The following is a 21,598-nucleotide window of genomic DNA, read 5'->3' on the forward strand; positions in this document are numbered from 1 at the left end:
TGGGTGTGCAGGTACACCGCACTACGGCCTACCACCCACAGGCTAACGGGTTGTGTGAGCGTTTTCACCGGTCGTTAAAAGCTGCGCTGCGGGCTGCGCTTTCGGACGGTAACTGGGTCGACCGCCTTCCGTGGGTTTTGCTTGGGTTACGTTCGGCTCCGAAAGAGGATCTTAATGCCGCCCCTGCTGAGTTGGTGCTCGGTCAGCCGCTTCGTCTTCCCGGTCAATTTCTGCCAGAAGGTTCCGGCGCGCCTTCCTTCCCCTTTTTGTCGGAGGGACCCCTAACTCCAACACCGGTTCACTATTTTGTTCCTAAAGTGTTCGTACCGTCTGCGCTTATGTCGGGCCTTCCCGGTCAATTTCTGCCAGAAGGTTCCGGCGCGCCTTCCTTCCCCTTTTTGTCGGAGGGACCCCTAACTCCAACACCGGTTCACTATTTTGTTCCTAAAGTGTTCGTACCGTCTGCGCTTATGTCGGCCCGGTTTGTTTTTTTGCGCCATGATGCCCACCGCTCGCCCCTCCAGCCACCGTATGACGGCCCATTCCGGGTGCTTGAGCACGGTGATAAGAATTTTGGGATCGATATGGGTGGGCGAAGGGAGTGTGTTTCCTTAGATAGGCTCAAACCAGCTCATTTGGTTGCGGGTGATGTGCTACCCAGGTCCCTCGCCTTGGTCGTCCTCCGAAGCCCCCAGCCTCCCTTCAGCGTGTCGGTGTTGAGTGTCGTTCTCCCACTCGTGTCTCACCTGTGCCTCCTGCCCGACTAGTTTCGCCTGCGCCACCAGAAGACGGACTGCGTAGTCGTTGTGGCAGGCTAATAAGACCACCGGTGAAGTTGTCATTTTGATTGCCTTTCTGGGTGTTCAGGGGGGGGCTGTGTGGCGGACATTAGGACCATGCTTCTCACCCAGCAGGCATGTAGTAGGGGGCGTGGTTATGTCAAGGATTGTGGCACAAGTTGTAACTGTTCAGATCTACTTGTTGGCAGTCTTGGAATAAAGACGTGTTCTACAGGCAATCGTGTGTGCTCCTTTCGACTGCCACACAGTAGACTTTTGGTGCTATTTTGTAATATTGGGGGGCAGTTTGATTTTTATAAGTAAATGATGATTCTTTTGCTTTCAACTACGCCTCTCCATAGCCGACGCAGATGTAAACAACCAAACTGTCAAACACAGCTGAGAGTCAAGCGTAAGCAGTCAGTTAATTCAATGTCTATAGCAACACTGAACAAACACATGCGCACAAAACAGCACATCATTCTTGCCACAACCATCACTTTTGGTATAAAGATGAGCCCGTGTATGCGGTATTGCCATGAAATACGAGGCGAACCGAAGAGAATTGATGAATCTAATGCAAAGTATCCCCCCTTGACATTCCTTAACATCAGCTCTTCCTGATTCACAAGAGCAACAAGAGGTGAGCCGCTTGTGCGGTTCCCCTCAGCATCCTCAAAGCTTATTCATCAGTCCAGTCCTCTCTTACCTGAATGAAAATCCTCGACTCCGAGACGAAAGGATTCACTTCTGGCATTTCAGCGCAAAATCAAGCATGGGAACAAGAATTAAATTGAGGTGGGAGAGCCGAGCTTTGCGGTCATTGTCCGTCACTGCCCTGTGCTTCTTCACCATGTCCCTGGGAGGAAGCCACCGCGAGCCCCGGGGAAAGCCTTGATCAATACAAGCGGCCGTCCGAGAAAGCGAGAGCTGGAAGCACCGTGGGAATGCTGTCATCATACGTCTTCCTTCCCAACTCTCCTTCATTCAATCCATTACTGCCTGCTCTTGCGTGTGTGCGTGTGTGTGTGTAAACACAGGCAGGAGTTACTCTCATCCACGCCTCCCTCCAAAAAATGGTCTAAGAATAGCAGCCAATCATGCCAGTGCTGCAGCAGAGCCCAAGAGAGCCGCAGCGCTCTCATTGGTCGAAAGCAACACAAAGTGGGAGGGGCCCAGCATGTTGGTGCTGGAGGTTGGGAAATGCACCATGTGCTCCAAGTTTGAAGATGATATGGAGAAAAATGTTGAAAGAGAACAGTGGTGATGATGGTGGTTGGGGGGGAGGGGTGTTCATTCATGAAGCCAAAAATAAAAATAGTACATCACGTACCACAATAATGTGAGGACACCCACACACCCACACACACACTGTATATACACATAGTACATATGTACATATGGTTTGTATGTATACATACTGGACATGCTTTCATGATGCAGTAAATTAACCACGACAACTGGAGACAGCACATTCAATTGTACTGCATGTGGTAAAAGACAATTGTCACAGGAAGCGAGGTGTCCACAAAGCACTTGGAGGGCTCACTTGCACCCTATCCACACATCCTTTTTTCTTGACTGAAATTGTTTGATAAAGTTGTCAGTGATGCGGAAACAACGCTCATTCGGCTGAGCGCGTGCCCGCCGCCCTTCTCCTCAAGTGTCAGCGTTGATCATTCTCACCCATTGACTGATGCTGCTCATTGAGTGAGCGCGGAACCCATGATGCTGCCGCGTGAGCGTGTGCAGTGCAGTAGTTGGCATGACGTATGTACGGGCAGACAATATACCGTACGTGGTGACGTGTGTGTACGTGTTGCAACGATTGGGCGGTCCAATCGTAGGAATCACGCCAATGTTGGGCTTGGGTCCCGGGAAAGAGGGAAGTGTATGGGGAGGCGGGGAAGGAGAGGAGAGGGATGTGAGGGGGTTGGATGGAGGGGATGCTGTTTCATCCTCATTCACATTTTTCTGCACGAGTGGGGGGAAGGGTGTGCGTCTTGCCTCTAGTTGCAGGCACGAAAGCCTCCTGCTCATTCATGGAGGAAACCTCTTCCTCCTTCCATGGGACAGCGATGGATGCTCTTATGGCTTTGTATAGTTAACAGTGAACAAACATCGCATGCCATTACTGGACTTTGTGAAACACTTTGATCACTCGACTTTGGCCACTGTAGCGATGCACAAAGGGGAACATCAAATACGGTACTCCCTTGTTTATCGTGGCGATGGGACGGGGGGTTGTTCCAAAAACAACCCACGATTGGTGAAATCCGAAAAGTAGGATTTAAAAAAAAAAAAAAAAATTAATGCTAGAAGTTTTAAGGCCGTAAACTTCACTATTCAGACTTTCTCACATTTTGCTGTAAAAAACAGCATGCACAATTACGCTGTCAAGAATACGGGAAGTCAAAGAGGACACAATGTGGATTGCAAGCCGTAAAAAATTGCGCTTGAAAAAAAATCTGCCATGTAGTGAGTCCGCGAAAAGTGCAATCCGTGGGCGGGGCACCACTGTAACATCTTAAAAAATAAACTTTCACACTTTATTGGCGTAAGGGGAATGGCACAACAATGGTATGTGCTGTTGCATGTTTCGGCATCAACGGGATAAAACTTGAAGTGGTTGATAGGTCCATGTCCAACAAAATCAAATGAATTGACCTTACCATTCCACTACTTTTGCAGGAGACTGTCGTATAGTGATGGAGCGGAAATGGATCCCCGTGCTGTTACCAAAATGTTAGCACTGACATGTGATGCGTTGGTAGCACACTTACCTTGTTCGAGGCCATTTCGCTGACAGAGTGCCGGGTTTTCAGGGTCTCCAGCTGCTCCAGACACCAATCCAACTCATCCAGAGTCTCTATGGCTAACTGCTGGTGAGGCTCCTCTGCTCCAGGACAACATAGTGAGGTTATTATGGGACAGACTCAACTCCCTGAAAGCATTCATGCACTGTGATGCCTGGCCCCGTCTTCGTAGGAATTGGAGTCAATGAAATAGTTTGACGTAGTACTACTTGACTGAGATACTGGAACTAGATACAGCCACTAGCCAACGGAATGCGGGCACTGACCTGCCAGACTGGTATTGCACATGGATGGCGGGTTGCTGCCAGAAGATCGGGTCCTACGGAGACAGATTGACTTCCATTTATTTCACGACAACGTGATTGTATTTTGCAGTCGCTTGCACGTCTGCAGTGCAGACAGTAGAGACTTTTCCCCAAAAAGGCTTACTTGCTGGCTGGCCGATCTTGCTGGCCAGCTATGACAGCAAAGTTACTCCGGACTGTCCTCAGGCTGGCGAGGACCTGCGAAATGAATGAGCACATCGTCAATCCATCTCAGCATCCATCTGTCCATCCGTTCTCAACACCACTTATCCCGAAGAGGGTCACGGTGAATCGCTGGAGCCTCTTCAAGGTGACTTCAGGCGGAAAGCAGGCTACACCCTGAACTGGTCGCCAGCCAGTTGCAGGGCACATACATAGACAAACCACCATTCACATCCACATCCACACTGAGTGGGAACGGATCCCACGCTGCCTGCACACAAGTCAAGCGAGTATACCACTACGCCATCAGCGACTCACTCCATCTCGGCATAACATTTGTTTTTCAATTTATTCAGTGAGCACGACCTCTGTGCTGTTTTGATCGAATCTGTAGCCCTGGGTCAGCACTCAGCTCAGAGAAATTTGGCTGTGCACATGGAGCCCATTTTGTTTTTTTTTGTCTTGTGCTCCCTGGGTAATCCCAATGCCATGTCTTTTCATCTTCAGGCCTCACCTGTGCAAACGGTGTGACAATCATGTCTTCTGTATGTCTGCATGAGGACAGAAGAAACACGAGATGAATCAATACAAAACAAAAAAGGGTGTAAAAGAGGCGGCATTTATTGGACATGTACTGTTTATTTAATGAGGAACAGTATAAACAAGGTCGGAATCACTGCTGGGTATGATGCAGTGTAGTCGTAAAACACTGCAAACTACAAAAGAACCAATATATTGAAATTAAATTGATTTATAATAATTCTACCATATTATCAGTGTGTAAAAAAACAAAGAAACAAACACAAAAAAAAAGATCAACATGTTGTTCAGATAAGACAACAATTCACAGTTTGCCTTCATCATACAAAGTATCAATCTCAATGTAAATAACACACATTAATAAAAGCACTTATAACTGACCACATATTCTTAAGTGTAAAACGCAGCATGTCCAAAACTCTTTGACTGGCCATTACTTCGACATTTTGTTTTGACGCAGCTGTTCATTGAGTCACTGCAATGTAGACATGAAGTCTAATGTATTAAATTGGAGGAAATAAGAACATTTTATGGCATGAAGGAAAACATGAGTGAGTAATGGACGGGTTGCATTTTTTTTTTTTGTGACAACTGTCGTATCAAGAAAATGGTCCATGCACTGCTGATGTTTGGTGAGGGAACAAAACAGGGTGGATGGAATATTAGTCAGACCAACAACATGTGGCTCCTTTTTGTTAAAACAAACACAAAATAAACGCCATGCACACAAAAATCAAAAAATAATACGGTGTTTAGGGGAACCAAAGGGATCGAAGGTGAATTAAGTTTTATTCAGTCAAGGTTTTAGTCACTTTTGGCAGGAGGAAAGTGGGAGTGAGTCGGTCATGAAGCTGTCTAACAGGGAAGACATGAAGGGATGGAAATCAGCGATTTCATCAGATTTTTTTTTCTGTTGCTCTCACCGAGATGACAACCAGTTGACTTCCCAGTGCTTCAAGCTTTCTTCCCTTGAAAAACAGACAGTCATGAAGTAGTGAAAGGAGCCTGCCGTTGTTTCAAGTGTTTCACTGTGTGCATCAAGGGCCGGGAAAAAGCGTGCAGACAAAAAGGGCCCCTTGACTTTCTGTTTGCGATCTTGAAATGGATACGTTTATTCGGATACCGAGGGACAAGTTGAATAAATGGCACCTGCAGCAAGTTGGGAAACTAAATGAATCCAACAAAACTTTCATGTCAAGAGCAGCAAATCGGTAGGTAGAACATCTATTGAGGTATACAGGTCATGACTCAATTTACTGAAATCAATTTTCCTAATCAAAATGAATTGGAATGCAATTAATCCATTGCAGCACCCTCCCTCCCCCCCAAAAAAACTCCACCATTACTTTTGTTACATGAAGCAAAATAGCACATTATCCAATTAAAAAATGTTAACATAATAAAAAGGGAATGCAAAGAAGTAAACAGGTTTTATAAAGTGTACTGTAGTATACGTGTTTTGAAGGCCCATATTTTCCTTACATTATATTCTATTCAGCCCAAGTAGTCTAAACACGGTATTCTGGTTGCGGAATGTGAATTATTCAACAAAATCAAGCTGTGTTCATCCATCTCGGTGAGGGGGGGGTGGCATTTTGCCACTTGCTGTCAACCGAAAGTGACATCGCAGTTGCTCAGGGCTCAGGTGAGGACCAATCAGGGCTCAGTTTGCAAAGGTCTCGCGTCCAAACTCAGAAAACAGGTGAGCCGGCCAGGAGTGGTAATGACTTGAGCCCTGTCATTTTCTGCTCTTCTTTGTTTTTGTTTTGTTTTCAGCACCAGTTGGAGTGTTGGGTGTGACCCGTAAGTGGTGCACCTGTATCTCGTCTCCCAATCAAGCTCCTGGGTATTTCAGTGGTGCGTAACTGTATCTCGTCTCCCAATCAAGCTCCTGGGTATTTAAGGGCTGACAAGTCTTCAGTTTGTGTCGGATTATTGACCCTGTTCATGCCCAAGTGCTATTTTCTAGACCTCATAGTTGCTTTTTCTTGATAGATTTTGGTTTTGCAAGTATCTTTATTATAAAGTCATTTTTGACTAGTTTTACTGTCATGTGTTTGGACTATTAGGGGTGTTCACACGGCACACATTTGCTCCGGCGCTGCACCAATTTATTTTGTTGTGATATATTTTACACCGGAGCAAATTTTGTGGAGCGTTGACACGTACAAAGCCCCTGAGCGTATTAGCACCGGCGCAGCGTCGTTGCAGCTCCACTTGCATTCACACGCCAGTTTCTGCTGCGGAGCAAAACGACAGAAAACAAATGAGCTGTCGTGTTGGTTCTTTGCAAAACGTATACACAACTCAAGCAACTACTGTACAGGCACGTCCTTCTCCTTCTCAGTCTCCGTGCCTTCTGCTCGAGAGTGACCGCCCCCGAAAACGTAAATCAACGATGACTTCAATGACACTCAGAAAAGCAAAAATGGAATGCGCCAAACAGAAAAATCAAGAGAGGAAATCACAAAATAAATTCTATGGGGCACGGGGGGTTGTGAACACACAACAAAGGAACAAACTACACAAACAACTCCGAGACAGTCCAGTCTCCTACAAAAGGAAAGATGACGTTTGGGGACTGGTATAACCCAAGAGGTGCTTGCTACTGTTACTAGCCATATCTTGTGTCTTGTTATTAAACAAACACATGATGGAAGTCCGACAGAGCACGAAAGCAAGGCATTCTCGCCGTATGTAATCAACTCTTCTCATGAGTAGCGCGGCTACTCCCCCCTCGTAAACGAGCATTTGCTCCGGAGCAAATTGTAGCATTCACACGTACCATTTTACATCGGTGGTGCCCCGCAAACGAGCATTTGCTCTGGAGCAAATTTTTAAACCACCTCCCTGAGGTGGATCAAATTTGCTCCGATGTAAGCTGTTTTCCGGGGCTACGCCGGAGCAAATTTGCACGTGTGAACGCTCTACTGGCGCAGCGCCGGTGTAGCACTGGAGCAAATCTTGCCGTGTGAACACCCCTATTGTCATTTTGTATTTTGTGGATTTTCCGTAACCAACTTTACCTTGCCGTTTGCAAGCGCTTTTTGTCGCTGGCGATTTCTGTTTATACTTTTTTGGTCTTTTGCTTTTCTTGACATCAATATTTTTGTATTGCCATTCATTTGAGTCTACATTTTTGGGATCCGCTGATCCACCTGGTCTGTTTTTGGACCCTGTCAAGCCCTTGAGCAACTGCAATGTGATGACTTCTCTGATGTCCTAACTGAGTGATGACATCACACGCGAGAAGAGTATTTTGGTTCTTTAACTTTGCCAAAGGTTATGAGACCGTTCAATTGAGATTCAACTGTAGTTTTAATTGCTTCCAATTAAGACTGTATCCACCACAGCACTCACGTAATACCCAGGCAGTAAAAAGTCAGAATAAAGTTGTCATACTTAATTGGAGAAGAACAACCCCTCTGACCTGACAAACATGTTCACAGTTTACCTGGTAATCAGATGTGCAACACATAAACTTACAAGTCGCTCGCGGCGGAGGCATTTCTCAAAGGAATTTTGGATGACAGGTCAAAGTCTGAGTCGGAGCGGTAGAGGAATGATTCTCGCCGCTGGCTGTGAGGAAAGTTGCCCTGTAAGACCAGACCACCAGAGTTCGGGCTGGCTTGAGCGTCCATTGGACTGCGTCCCGCCGACAAGCCATTCTCCACATCAAAGCTGCAGACAGACAGACAGAGGAAGAGACAAGATTGAAACATTCATTCATTCATTCATTTTCTGATCCGCTTTATCCTCACAAGGGTCATGGGGGGTGCTGGAGCTTATCCCAGCCGTCTTCGGGCAGTAGGCAGGGGACACCCTGAACCGGTTGCCAGCCAATCAAAACGATTTTTTTTTTCTTTTTAATGAGCTGCATGACTTGACATCGAGTTCGCAATACTACAGCGCCTGCAAAGTGCTTGCTCAGTACGCTGATTTTTTTCTTTACTTTGTGATGACAAGAGCTGGCTAAAAACGGTGATGATCTCAGTTCCAACTTTGGTGGACTGTGGAGAAAATTCCAGTGACAACGGGACACTAAAGTGGATATTAAACATAAGAGTCCCAAATGAAAATATCACAAACTGGCATTTAACAAACAGACTTTAATCTGCAAATCCAAAAGGTGGAGAAGAAAGAAAGAGCACAATGCACACTCTTTAGCGGGTGTGACAGTGTGACATGTGGGAAAGTGTCGCTGAGGTTCTGAAGTCTGTTCAGTGTGGTGTAACAACAAACATCAAAATGAGCCAAAATATTCAGCCCGTCTGTCCATCCATCCATCAGAAGTATTTGCGAGGTCGAAAACTCTCAGTCCTGGCAATTGTACGGTTGAATACAGCGTGTTTTACGATGCAGCATTTATTTTTCCATGTGTACAACAGTTGAGGACAATTTCATGAAAACATTGATCAGAACATTGAAAGTTCAGAGGAGATTCCAGTGAATGCCCATTTATCCTGGTATGGCTTCCTGATCCACCCACCACAGGTGAAAATCTGCAATCAAAAGAGACTGTAAGTATGCTGGCGCTGCAAAAAAAAAAAAAAAAGCTGAATGGGCAGGGGGTGCGAACAGAGAACAGCAATATAGTGGGGAAACACTGTAATTAAGAGTGTATACATGACACAATAGACAACAGCTGTGTCAAGCACACTCAAACAACGTTGAGGCTATGAAACTTCATGTCATAAAAGGGGAGGTATAAAAATAGCTGAACATCATTAGACCTGCGTGCACAAACTTGAGTTCATATGAGAGTGAGGGGCTAAAAATAGGCAAGGGGGACTTCCTCCTGATCCGACAAGACGCAGCTTCGTCGAGCGCATGCCTTCTTCACAGGCTGGGCACATTGCTGGAATTGATCCACACTCGGAAGGGCAACGCAATCCTTAATCCTTGACCAGACAATCACAAATGTAAAGTTAGTCCACGTGTGTTCACGAGCAGTTATTTTTAAGTTTGGAAGTACCGTAGCATCTACGCTTATAGCTGTTAGTGCCTCAATAGTGTGTAGCATATTAGAATTTAGCTGGTGGACTTTCATTAGATACAATGATATGGTTTGGCTAAACATTTCGCCAATTAACTCTTTCAGCGGTTACTACAGTGGACAGCTTATCATCAGGGTGCATTAAAGGGTTAAATACACAATGCTTCGTAGTCTTTTATTGTTTCTAAATGTTGCTGCTAAGTGTGTGTTAAAGGAGCAATTGTTTGAAGGTTTATTGTTACCGCAACATCCACAGTCTGTCCGTTTTGCATCACATGCTAGCATTAAGCACGCATTAAGGTAGCATTCAATAAAATCATATGATTGGGTGAACATTTTGTTTGAATACATATCATTTATACATACATATATAAATGTTTATTTCGTGTGTGTGTGGTGGTGGTGGTGGAGGTGGGAGGGGGGTTGTGTTTGTTTTGATTAACCGTGGAGGAGGCCATTGATGAATGTTAATGAGTAAATGACTCAAATTTCCGAACCAATGCATGTGATCTACAACCGCAAACGTGTGCTGTGGTAATTTAAAGATACCATAATTTCTACCATTGCATTGGAATAAACAGCTGTAGGAGCTGCAATATGCAAAAAAAAAAAAAAAAAGGAAAAAAAAGGAAAAAAAAAGGAAGATCTTCTCTTCCCATCCTCCCTCCTCTGGCTCCGCTAACCAATGAGGGTGCTGCATGCATGAGGACAAGACGCTGCTGTGTTACTGGCTATTACATAACAACAGCCCTTGCCGCTCCATTCATGTGACAGCTTCAGATCCACTGACTGCAATAGATGTAGCAGAGGAGTCAGCGGGAGGACAGCGAGGGGCGGTACAGAGGAGCGAGCAAGATAAAAGTAGAGGCTTGTGTGATGAGCTTTCAAGGTGCGTAATGTCAAAAAGTTTTTCAAGGACATTTGAAAATATTTGGATGCATCTTCAAGGCACACAACCAACATGCCAAGAGTCCAGCCCAATTCTTGTTTTGGTACAATGCAGTGCAGGTCGTTATGAAAAACATGTACAACGATTTAGAAAAATAATCTCATTCAGATTTTTTTCCCCAATACTGCAATTGCAAATTCATATCCGATTATTTTTTCAATGTCTTCTTCCTATGTATTTTTGAACAATCAGACAATAAATTGATCTGTGTGACAGTTAAATTAAAATATCAGATTTATAAGACATAAATGTTTTGGTCTGATAGGTTGGACCTATGCCAAAATAAAGGCAAATGAACGGTGAATAAATATGAAAAAAGGGTTCATTATCTACTCCAACAAGAGTTGTTCACTTACTGAAAACTTTGGCTTGCATGCTTTTAAGCCTTCACAATGACAACTTTACAGAATTCTACTAAACAAATGTAGCGTCAATAAAAGTCGGGAAGGGATAAAATCACATCACGACAGTGATGTAAACAAATCAGTGGCTTGATCACACACACAATGATGTCGAAACATGTGGCTTTCACTTCTGAAGTACTGAATTTAGCTAGCCTCACAGTGCAGACGTCAAGGCTTCGAATCCAACCTTCTTGTGTGGCGTTTGCATGTTCTCCCGCGCCTGTGTGGGTTTTCTCCAGGCACTCCGAGTTCCACATTCCAAAAACAGGCATGGTTAATTCTACACGCTAAATTTTTCCCAAGGTGTGATTGTGAGCGTGAATGGTTGTTTGTCAACGTGTGCCCTGCGTTTGGGCATCATCTCATGCTCGCCACTCTCCATCTTTGCTATTTTTCTCCAACTGTCACCTTCTCTCCTTGCGTATGATGTGACACCCCTCTCTGTTCCCGCATGCTCTGACCATAAACTCGTTTCTATTTTTGGTCGGGCAACACGCTTCTGCTTCCAAGCAGCTAAATTTAGCCTCCCTCGCGTGGGGGAACAGACTGAGAGTGGAATCGTTGGAGCTAAAAATAGGATTTCAGGTAGAGTACACAGGGCCCCCCCTCCCCCTTCCTCTATCTGCTCTGCTCTCCCGCTGCACCCCAGAATGGGTTCCTCCCCCACCCCCATCCATTCATACATACTAATGGGGAGGTTTCTATTTGAAGCCGATGCTGAGCTAAAATTAGCCCACAGATCAAAACATCGCCCACGACTTTCGCTCACTGCCAGTTAACTTCCATTTTTTTTTTTTTTTTTTTTTTTTTGCTCATGCTGGTTTGGTTTGAGTTCAACACAGGCGAGCGGACCAAGGCTCGGCACAACACTGAATTCCACACAACTCAAGGAGTGGTCAATAAGGCACCAAAATGATAGGATGATTTCAAAATGATGAAAACCGAACAATGTTGACTTTGTGCTTAGGCCATTGATTGTAGTCCTTTGGATAGTAATAAGAATAAAATGTTGAAGAAAATAATGATTGGGAAAATGGAAAAAGGTTATGGAAGCCGCTACTGTAAATATACAGTAGTTATAGTCACAATGAGGTTCACCGCGAGTCGCATCAAAAACTCTTTCTTTACAAAGACTGGAACACTGAGTTCAAGGGCTACTGTTTTGACACGTGTGTTTGCTACAGTTCACCATGCTAATTAAGGTAAGCAAAGTACTGAAATTGGGACGACGGTTGGCTTGAGGACCAGAGGTCTGGTTGCAATCCGTATAAGATAAGATAAGATAAGAAAACCTTTATTAGTCTCGCAATGGAGAAATTCCCAATTCACAGCAGCAAAGTTATGAAAGGAAGACGTAGAACAACAAAATATAGGAGCTGCTGGAAAGGCAGCCACTCTCGCGGCGCCATCCTGAAGTCAAAATAACAAAAATAACACAACACATAGGACACAGACAGTTGTGCAATCTTCACCACTTTCCTGCATACACTTTGTTGTCTGAAGCAGTTATAGACGAAAGAGGAGAGGATCAAAGTGTCCTTTTACCAGTGGATCAGAGACGTCATGCTGAAAATGTGCACATGTCTGCTACAAGCTAAGTTTTGAAAGCAAACACGAAGCTGTAGCGTCCATTGACAAAAAGAGATTAGTTCACTTCTCCTGTTCCACGTAATCCGCTTCAACTCCAAGCCGCGACTCCCGGTTCCACATCCGCATCGGCGCTCTGCGCTAACGCTCCTTTCTTCTCATCGTTGGCTGAAGACCAAACATGAAAATTGTTGCTGTGGTTAACCCTGTACATTCAAAGCCCTTTTACGATGCCCCTGGGCAATGGAGTACGAAAAAAATATACGTCTGCTGATAAAATATTAAAATGAAAAAGCAGGTTTTATACCCCAAAATACAGTCAACTCCATTAATAGTCATGGTTGCTTCTGCGCAAAGACAATATAAGCTTGTCAGTATTGTTGTCTGCTTTGTTTCTGTGTTATTGGTCAAATCAGCCCAATAACATCCATAACAATGACGTCTGTGATGCAGTAGCATCAATGCTAATTTCCCTTGGCCTTTCTGTGGTGTTTCGTAAAATATGTTTAATATGAAGCTAGCAGAGTTTCATCGGGTGAAATTACAAACACGGTTTGGCTGTTTAAATATAAAATGTTTGATGATCCTTTGCTTTTTGTGTCAGTCTTACAGTGGACTTTAACTGGGGGAGTCAAATAAAGAGCTTGAAGCAAGTACACTATGCCTCATATTTGGAGAACTATGCGAGCAGGGGAGAGACCAGGTGCGAAGGATTGCTTTGGAAAAAGTGTTTCAATCAGTTTATGTGTTTTAATAAGCTTACATGGGTTGAAATCATGGGTGGGGGAGGGGTTTAAAATGTTTTTACGATGGCGTCTCTATATTAAGAGATTTTCAGCTATTGCGGGTTGGTCTGGAACGCAACCGTAGTGATACATGGATGTTCACACTAGTGCACGCAATTTCCCACTAATTCTCAAAGTACAGGTATATTAGCTGCAGTTTTGAGCATTGTCAAGGAGTCCCTCTACTGGGCATAAGGGGTACGACAAGACTTGCCACTTAGGACTAAAATGTAAAGAGACACTTAGTGGAAAGCTCATGTTGGAAATCCTCACAAACTGATGAAAACAATGACTCCTAAAGCTCGTAATTCCTGTTCATCCTATACACCTCGGACTTCAGACACACCACTCCAAACTGCCACCTTCAGAAGTTCTCCGATGACTCTGCGATTGTTGGCCTCATTACAGAGGGGGACGATTGGGAGTACAAGGGACTGACGAAGGACTTTGTGGACTAGTGCCAGCAGAATCACCTCCAGATCAACCCTAGGAAAACTAAGGAGTTGGTTGTGGATTTCAGCAGGAAACAGTCCTCACCAGCACCGATGAACATCCAGGGTATGGACATAGAGAGGGTGACCTCCTACAAGTACCTAGGTGTTCTTCTAAACAACAAACTGGACTGGTCTACAAACACGGACACCCTGATTAGGAAAGGACAGAGCCGACTCTTCCTACTCAGGAAACTGAGGTCTTTTGGGGTTCAGGGGTCACTCCTTAAGACTTTCTATAACTCGGTGGTGGCCTCGGCCATCCATTATGGCATTGTCTGCTGGTCAGGCAGCATCTCGGCCCGGGACAGAAAGAGACTGGAGCGACTGGGCACGAAAGCACCCGCGCTGCAAGAAGGAGAGATACCGCCGCTCGTTCCAACCGACTGCTGTCAGGCTGCTGAATAAAAAATAAAATGATGTGGAAGACAATTGTAAATAGCACTGCGACCCTATCCATATCTGTATTTATATTGCACTTAATCGAACGGTGTTTGTTTTTCTTTTCTTCTTTCTTCTTTCTACCCATTATCTTGCTGCTGTGGACTGTAAATTTCCCCAGTGTGGGACAAATAAAGGATATCTTAATTGTTGCTGTCAGAAAGGTATGAATTTTGACAATGTTCAATATTGAGGTTGTAGTTTCTGGTGGTGTTTTACTTTTCTCAAAATAAGGGCAAAATCTCATATAATTACACAACATTCATCCATCCACTTTCTATTGAGCTTGTCCTCGTGAGGCGAGGGTTTGCAAGTGAGCTGTAGCCAATCCTAGCTGACACTGGGCAAGAGCTGGGGTATACCCTGGACTGGTCACCAGTCACTTGCAAGGCATATGCAGACAAACAACCATTCACATCTATGGACAATTAGGAGCGGGGATTGCCATCTTAAATGCTGGAGGGGGAAGGGGGGGGCACAATTTTTTCATCAGTGCCACTGTGGGGGTCCATATAGGGCCACGCACCTACTATCCAGATGCATGACAATAAAGATACTGTACATACTCTAAATATATGCAAAATGAATTCATTCATTCATTTCCCAAACCGCTTTATGTTCACTAGGGTCACGGGGGTGCTGGAGCCTATTCCAGCTGTCTACTGAACCGGTTGCCAGCCAATTGCAGGGCACACAGAAACGAACAACCATTCGCACTCACACTCACACCAAGGGACAATTTAGAGTGTTCAATCAGCCTGCCATGCATGTTTTTGGAATGTAGGAGGAAACCGGAATACCCGGAAAAAACCCACACAGGCACAGGGGGAAATGCAAACTCCACACAGGAAGGCCAGAGCTGAAATTGAACCCGGTACATCTGCACTGTGAAGTCGACGTGCTAACCACTCGACTACCGGGCCGCTGTAATAAACATGTTCTTAATATATTCAATTTTTCAATGCATGTATGAAACATCCACTATCCTAAGGGTTTGAAGAAAACAAAACAGTAAGCACATGCTATATTTTTCCCCTCCCAGCACAAAGGGTTCTCGCATAAAAATTAACATTCAAGGATGGCACAAACTGCTGAACCAGAAACATGCATTAAGTAAAAGAACTCATTTTGTACTCACTCAAAATTGTAATATTAATGAGGTACTGCGTTTGTCCTGTATATCATTCCAAATCGGCAAAAAAATATTCAGCTTACTCACGTCGTCATATAGGGCAGCATAAGATCCAAAGTGAGCACACCTAAGACATGTCTGCCATGGCGACTGATCATAATCACTGATCAATCTGCTGTCGCAACATGCCTTTGACAAAACAAAAAAAAAAAAACCACAAGAAAAAATGTAATGAGAGAACTGCATTACGCTGTTGGTTACATAAGAGGCGGACCGGTAAAAGGTGTGATTGATGGCACCCTGTCAGTGGCCCCAATATCGGACACCCTGCCTGCGTCACCGCCTGTCACACCAACGCCAGTCCCTTCTGGGGGAGTTAAAGCACGGGAGCGAACAAGCGAGTGCAGGAGAGGCGATGGGCCGCTTTAGCGGGGCGAGCTGTCACCCTTCATTCATTATTTCCGTATCTTCTCTGGGTCCATCACATAGCTTCTTGACAGAAATATAAAAGTATTGATTTATTTTTTAAAAATTTCAAGCTCTGATTTTTGGAGTGCAGTAGGAGAGAGGTTAGCACATCCTGCACAGTTCTAAGGTTTGACCGCCCGATGTGGAGGGTGTATGTTCTCCCTGTGCTTGCCTGAGTTTGCTTGACACATTATAAAAACTTCTATGTTAGCTTTATTTAACCCTTTCATTCACTCTGTAACCTGACAACACGATCAGCTGACCACCATAGTAACCACTGTACCTGAAAGGGTTCAAGGCACTAAATTAGAGGTTTGTGTAGTATAGTGCACAGGCTGCATGTTTTTAAATGTGGCTCACTGAGCCCGTACATTATTGAGTCTTAAACATTTAGATTTAGATTTATTATTTTCTGCTTCTTTTTGATCAATTTTTGTTTTCATGGAAACATGTCTGCTTTGTCTTTTGTATCATGAAATAAATGTAACAAATACAAATAAATAGTAAATAGTAATATTAACGGAATAATTATTTGCCCATAAAATAAACTGGTAGATTGTGTGAACGTGAGCGTGAACGATGGTGACCAGTCCAGGGTGTGGCCCATCACTCACCCGAAGTCAACTGGGAAAAGTTCCAGCTCACCTGTGACTAACATCGACGAGCATTATAGAAACTGGATGGATGCATGGAAATTGTGAGCCAATTTCGGATTTGACTGAGACAATTTCATGGCTTTTCAAAAACATGTTGGCGAACGCTGGGTAGAGCACAGCTTCCTTTTTTGGAATTCATGTTTGTGCTTCTCGAGAGTGGGATGGCAGTAGCTTCAAATATGTTATCGTAGTTTGTATTTCTACTTCTTTCATATGACATTGAAACGCATTATACATGCTCAAGTCAATTCAATGGAGGAGCGATGGACGGTACTCCGGGAAGACGACTGGTCCAGAGATGAAAGGTGGGTTAGTCATTCCCCAAAAGTGCTGCTGTGCTGCCCATTTCATATTTACTATGATAGACTTTACATGGAGGGAGGAGGCTCATTATTCCTTTTTTGAACACGTCTTTTATTTAGACCCTCAAAGTTGCACTGTGGTTCGCATATTGCTTCTTCCAACGATAATTATTCACCCGAACAGATTGCCAGAGAACAATGGCAAAGGGGCTTCATGTTCAGGTGCCCTTTTCTCCCTTACTGACTAATCCGCCATGTTAAATAAAACAGGACAGAAACCAGAACCGAGGTCCAAATCTGCTACACAAACAGAGCTGGGGTAGCAAGCTACCGGTACTCATGTTTAAATGGCAGCTGTGCACGGTCGCTTGTTATGCAACTGCTCTTTTACATGTACTGGATATCCATTGTTCACAAAGAGGGTGTGGACTATGCTTCAAATGAATGTGAACAAGTCTCGCAGATTAGTTAGACAGCCACCTCACTGACCTTTTTTTTTGTGTGATCACGACCGATATGTGGCTGAATAAGAGTCAGGCCAGTAAAGCGTTTCTCTGCTGCATTGCGATTCATCATTCACTCTCCCACTTAGGCATTTTTATAAAATAGGTTTCTACAGAATGGTTAGTCAGAATTTTGAGATTTGTACCTTTCGTGGAGTAGGTGGAGAATTATGAACAGTTTGGAGTGACAGTCGGTGTTAGCCAAACAACTTCAGGCTTCTGCCAGAAAGAATCAACAAAAAAAGAAAGACAACTAGAACATCTGAACTTTACTTCCAGTTAATCTGAGGTACTTTAAATAGAGGCAGGAATGTGCTATCGCCCATTTAACATGAGCCTGTATGTCATGCGTTTATTGTAAACACGGCCGCATCCCCAATTATAAGAGAGTGTGCCCACTTCTTCAACCACGTTATCTGGGTTGTTAGTTTTTATTTTCCCTCTCTAAAATATGTATTCTTTTCCTTGAAATGAGCCGTACCAGTTCTAATTCATGTTAATAGTGGAAAAAGATTTGAAATGATTCATCTTGGTCTTTTTTTTTAATGTCACGAAAAGCCTGACATTTGAACATGTTGACTTTTTTTTTTTATCCACGATATATGGTTGAGTACTGTAGTACTGTATGTAGTTTTTTTATGTTGCGGTGAGATAATGTGCTTAAGAAGTTGTGTGAAGACTTATAATTATTGGAACAACTAGGCTACTTTCTCTTAGCCTGCAATTATAGCATAAAGCTAGCTGACTTTTGTTCAACAAAATGAAATGGTTTGGTTGAACTCTTTTCGTTTTTAACTGTACAGCGTTTATTTCTCTTTAGTTCCATGTGTCAGTTTTAAAACTTGGAGTGACAAAAAGCCTCAAGCAACCACTCCTATTTTAAGGACTGTGTGAGCAAGATAATGTGTTTAAAACATGCGGGAGAGGTAAAAAAAAAACTTTTCCACCCCCCTTTTTTAAATGAACCTTGGTGTTTCTACTTCGCAGATTTTCAATTGAGTCTGAAACATATCCCCTGTAATAAACGGGGGTTCACTGGATTGTGAAAAGGCTGCGTTATTTACTGGAATCTTTTGAGCGTGGACAGAATGTCATGCGTTTATTCAACCCATGATTGTGTAACAATTTTAAGTCAGTCATATGACAGCAAAAGAAAAAAAAGTCAACAAATAGCTTCTGTTCCAAAGCTGTGATCAATTTGCATGTTTTTCAAACAGGTAATTGGATAATGATGCACGCACGTAAAATGAGCAGCTGTTCTGTAAATGAAGAAAGTGTGTGTTTGCATGAGTGTGATCGGTGCACTGTGATCAAGGTGGCGCCCAAACTACACCAAGTCACTAGTGTGTGTGTGTACGCGTGTATATGTGTGTGTGTGTGCGTGTGTGCGTGTGTGTGTGTGTGTGTGTGTGTGTGTGTGTGTGTGTGTGTGTGTGTGTAGAATTATTACTGTATGCGGATGGCTATAATCCCCGTCAGAGGCCAGCCGTCAGCCTCAGATCTTTCCTTTGGAAAACAACACCACGCCGCTGTGACGCCTGCCCTCCTGCACATGGAGCACATGGTGACCTCTGATACACTCTACTGTGTAAGCATGTTGAAGGACATGAGGGGTGGAAGAGTTATCATGTACTCGTGCAGGTTACTTCTTTGATCTGATTATTTATTACAAAGGAAGTTTATGCTTCAATGTCAGTGCAGTCAAATTATTTCATTGCTTTGGCCAATTATTGCCAAATTACACCCAAAAAAATCTCACTACAGTTTACACAAAAGTCATGCAGGTAGGCGATGTCCACAGAAGTAGCCATGAAACTGTTAGAATACATGTTAAGGTGTGTAATAATTGATTGCTCAATGTAAGAAAGCATCTCTACTGTACTGTATGTAGGCCGGGATTCTTTCGTGTCGCACTCGAGTGAGTCAGCAAACCACTCGAAGGACTTGTGTCACACTTTGAGAATCATTGGACTAATAGGTAGAGCTTGGGCGATTATATCGATTGACATTGAAATCATCCATCCATCTCAGGAGGGTTGCGGGCATGCAGGAGCATATCCCAGCTCTCATCGGGCAGTAGGTGAGGTACACCCTGAACTGATTGCCAGACAATCCATCCATCCATCCATCCACTTTCTGATCCGCTTATCCACACAAGAGTCGCGGGGCATGCTGGAGTCTATCCCAGCTGTCTTCGGGCAGTCCGAGGAACACCTTGAACTGGTTGCCAGCCAATCGCAGGGCACACATAGACAAACAACCACTCATGCTCACAATCACACCTATAGGGACAATTTAGAGTGTTCCATTGACCTGCCACGCATGTTTTTGGAATGTGGGAGGGAAAACCCGCGCAGGCACGAGGAGAACATGCAAACTCCACACAGGAAGTAGGAATCGAACCCTGCACCTCTGCACTGTGATGCCGATGCGCTAACCAGTCGAACAACGGGTCGCCCTTGCCAGCCAATCACAGGGCTGAAATGACATCATTCTGGCTCAAATGTGTCTTTTCTGAGTCATCACCCTCAACGTCCAAACACGCACATTGAGACTGCTGTCCCGTGGAATGGTCTGGCACAACAGAGAAGAGAATGAGACAAGTGAGAGGAGAAGGATTGGAAGGTTTTGAGGTGAAGCGAGACGTGGGGGAGATGAGGTTGAGAAAAGTTCAACAAAGGCTTGCTCAGTGAAGGTGTCACACTAGCATGAAATGATATTAATATTCTTTGTTCGGCGATCGATCCCAGAAGCAGAAAAATGAAATGTATTCCCAATTGATGACTGTGAATCCACTTGTTGCCATTCACACAGACCCAGATTTTACACAAAGTCCAATTTTAAGTCGAGACGAGATCATTGTTGTATTGCAAGATATTTTCACGACATTTTTGCTTGGTGGTGTGCTGTGTGATTTTCCTCGTAAAAATATGTGCCTTGGCTCAGTAACTGGTGTACAGGAAGAACTGAAAGAGTGCGGACTTTTGGCGGCAGCGACCATTTTTACTTTGTTCAATTCTAATCTTATTTGCAACAAACTTAAAACAACTGGATAGTCCTTTGACATTAAACGGGTTTCACTATTAACAGTGGCTAACTTTATTTTACACTGACTGTGGCACTTAAGAATTGACATGAAGCATTGGCTTTAATATTTATTTAGATGTAAACAGTGCTGTGTAAAAAATGTATGCCCTGTACTTGACTTCTGATTAATTAATTCATTATTTGTTTAGTTTGCATATCCATTTCACCAAGCTAAATTTTAAAGATAAAATCAAGTCCAATTTTTTTCTCTACAATAATCTGATCTATGCTGCTTTACTAGTTGTAAACACTGCATTCTGATTAATATTGAGTTTGTGGAATATGATGTGAGCAGCAAACTCCACCCATTTTTGGCTGCTGTTTTGCCTTCTACTGCCATTTGCTGTCGACTGAAAAATGACATCATAGTGCCCACAGCTGAGTCATGATTGGCTGCATCCTCCCTGAGCTGAGAATCTGTGACATCATTTTCAGTCACCAGCAAGTGGCAAAATGGCCGCCATCTGAGATGGACGAAAACGGGTGAATTTTACTGCTTAAATGATATTCCACAAAAGCAATATTCACCAGAATACAGAAAACATCCAAGATGGCGGACAGTGCGCCAGTGTGTTCGGCGACACTCCTGCTATTTCGGGTTTTTTTCCTCTTCGCAATGCTTGTTACCTTCCTAACAGCGTCCCGATTGGTTTACGATCGCCAGTCGTTGTTATTGATTCAACAACACGTCGGAGATTCGGCCGCGTTTTGGCAAGACGGTGGTGAAAAGACGCTACCTCCGTTCTTGGCTAATGTGCCGGCTAATCTCTTCCGCGTTCGGTCGCCCACTTCACAGAAGCGCCGCCGCTGCCGCCGTTGCCGCGGCAACCGTAGCGGTCAGCTCGTGAAGCTAAAACGGGATCTGAGACACACTAAGATCGCTGCTCGTTCCCGAACGCACGGAATTACTCCGTCGTGGCGTGCCCTCGACACCGTCGCCTCGTGCTTGGTAACAGTCGTTGGCTCTCCCACCGCGCCACGTCATTTCTACCCTCTGCGCCTTTCTCGGCGAGAAATCCAGCGAAAGCTTTTGAGGGAATTCCCCCGGGCTCGGCAATCGGGAGAGGCAATCCCTCCCGTTGCTACTCCCACAAGGATCGCGTTGTTAAACGCCCGGTCGTTGACAAACAAGACCCATATTCTGAGGGAGTATTTCCTTTCCAATGACTTGGATTTCCTGTGTCTGACGGAGACT

General features: G+C 44.2%; 1 protein-coding gene across 6 annotated transcripts in view; it reads right to left on the minus strand.

Moving 5' to 3' along the window:
• Positions 1 to 21,598, minus strand: part of LOC109527140 (cAMP-specific 3',5'-cyclic phosphodiesterase 4C-like) — a 73,302-nt gene that overhangs the window by 10,448 nt on the left and 41,256 nt on the right. For 3 of the 6 annotated variants that reach the window (XM_019888868.1, XM_019888872.1, XM_019888870.1), the window contains exons 2-7: positions 8,089 to 8,283; positions 5,526 to 5,570; positions 4,577 to 4,613; positions 4,025 to 4,098; positions 3,862 to 3,914; positions 3,563 to 3,675 (exon numbers count right to left, since the gene is read on the minus strand). In XM_019888868.1, coding sequence (XP_019744427.1) covers positions 3,563 to 3,675; positions 3,862 to 3,914; positions 4,025 to 4,098; positions 4,577 to 4,613; positions 5,526 to 5,570; positions 8,089 to 8,283 — 517 coding nt within the window. Of the gene's footprint in view, positions 1 to 1,488; positions 3,011 to 3,562; positions 3,676 to 3,861; positions 3,915 to 4,024; positions 4,099 to 4,576; positions 4,614 to 5,525; positions 5,571 to 8,088; positions 8,284 to 21,598 lie in introns of those variants that run through there. The other 3 variants (XM_019888869.1, XM_019888871.1, XM_019888873.1) reach the window with 2 other exon arrangements.

This window comes from Hippocampus comes, unplaced genomic scaffold (assembly GCF_001891065.2).
Source record: "Hippocampus comes isolate QL1 unplaced genomic scaffold, H_comes_QL1_v1.1 scaffold228, whole genome shotgun sequence".
NCBI classification, from domain to species: Eukaryota; Metazoa; Chordata; class Actinopteri; order Syngnathiformes; family Syngnathidae; genus Hippocampus; species Hippocampus comes.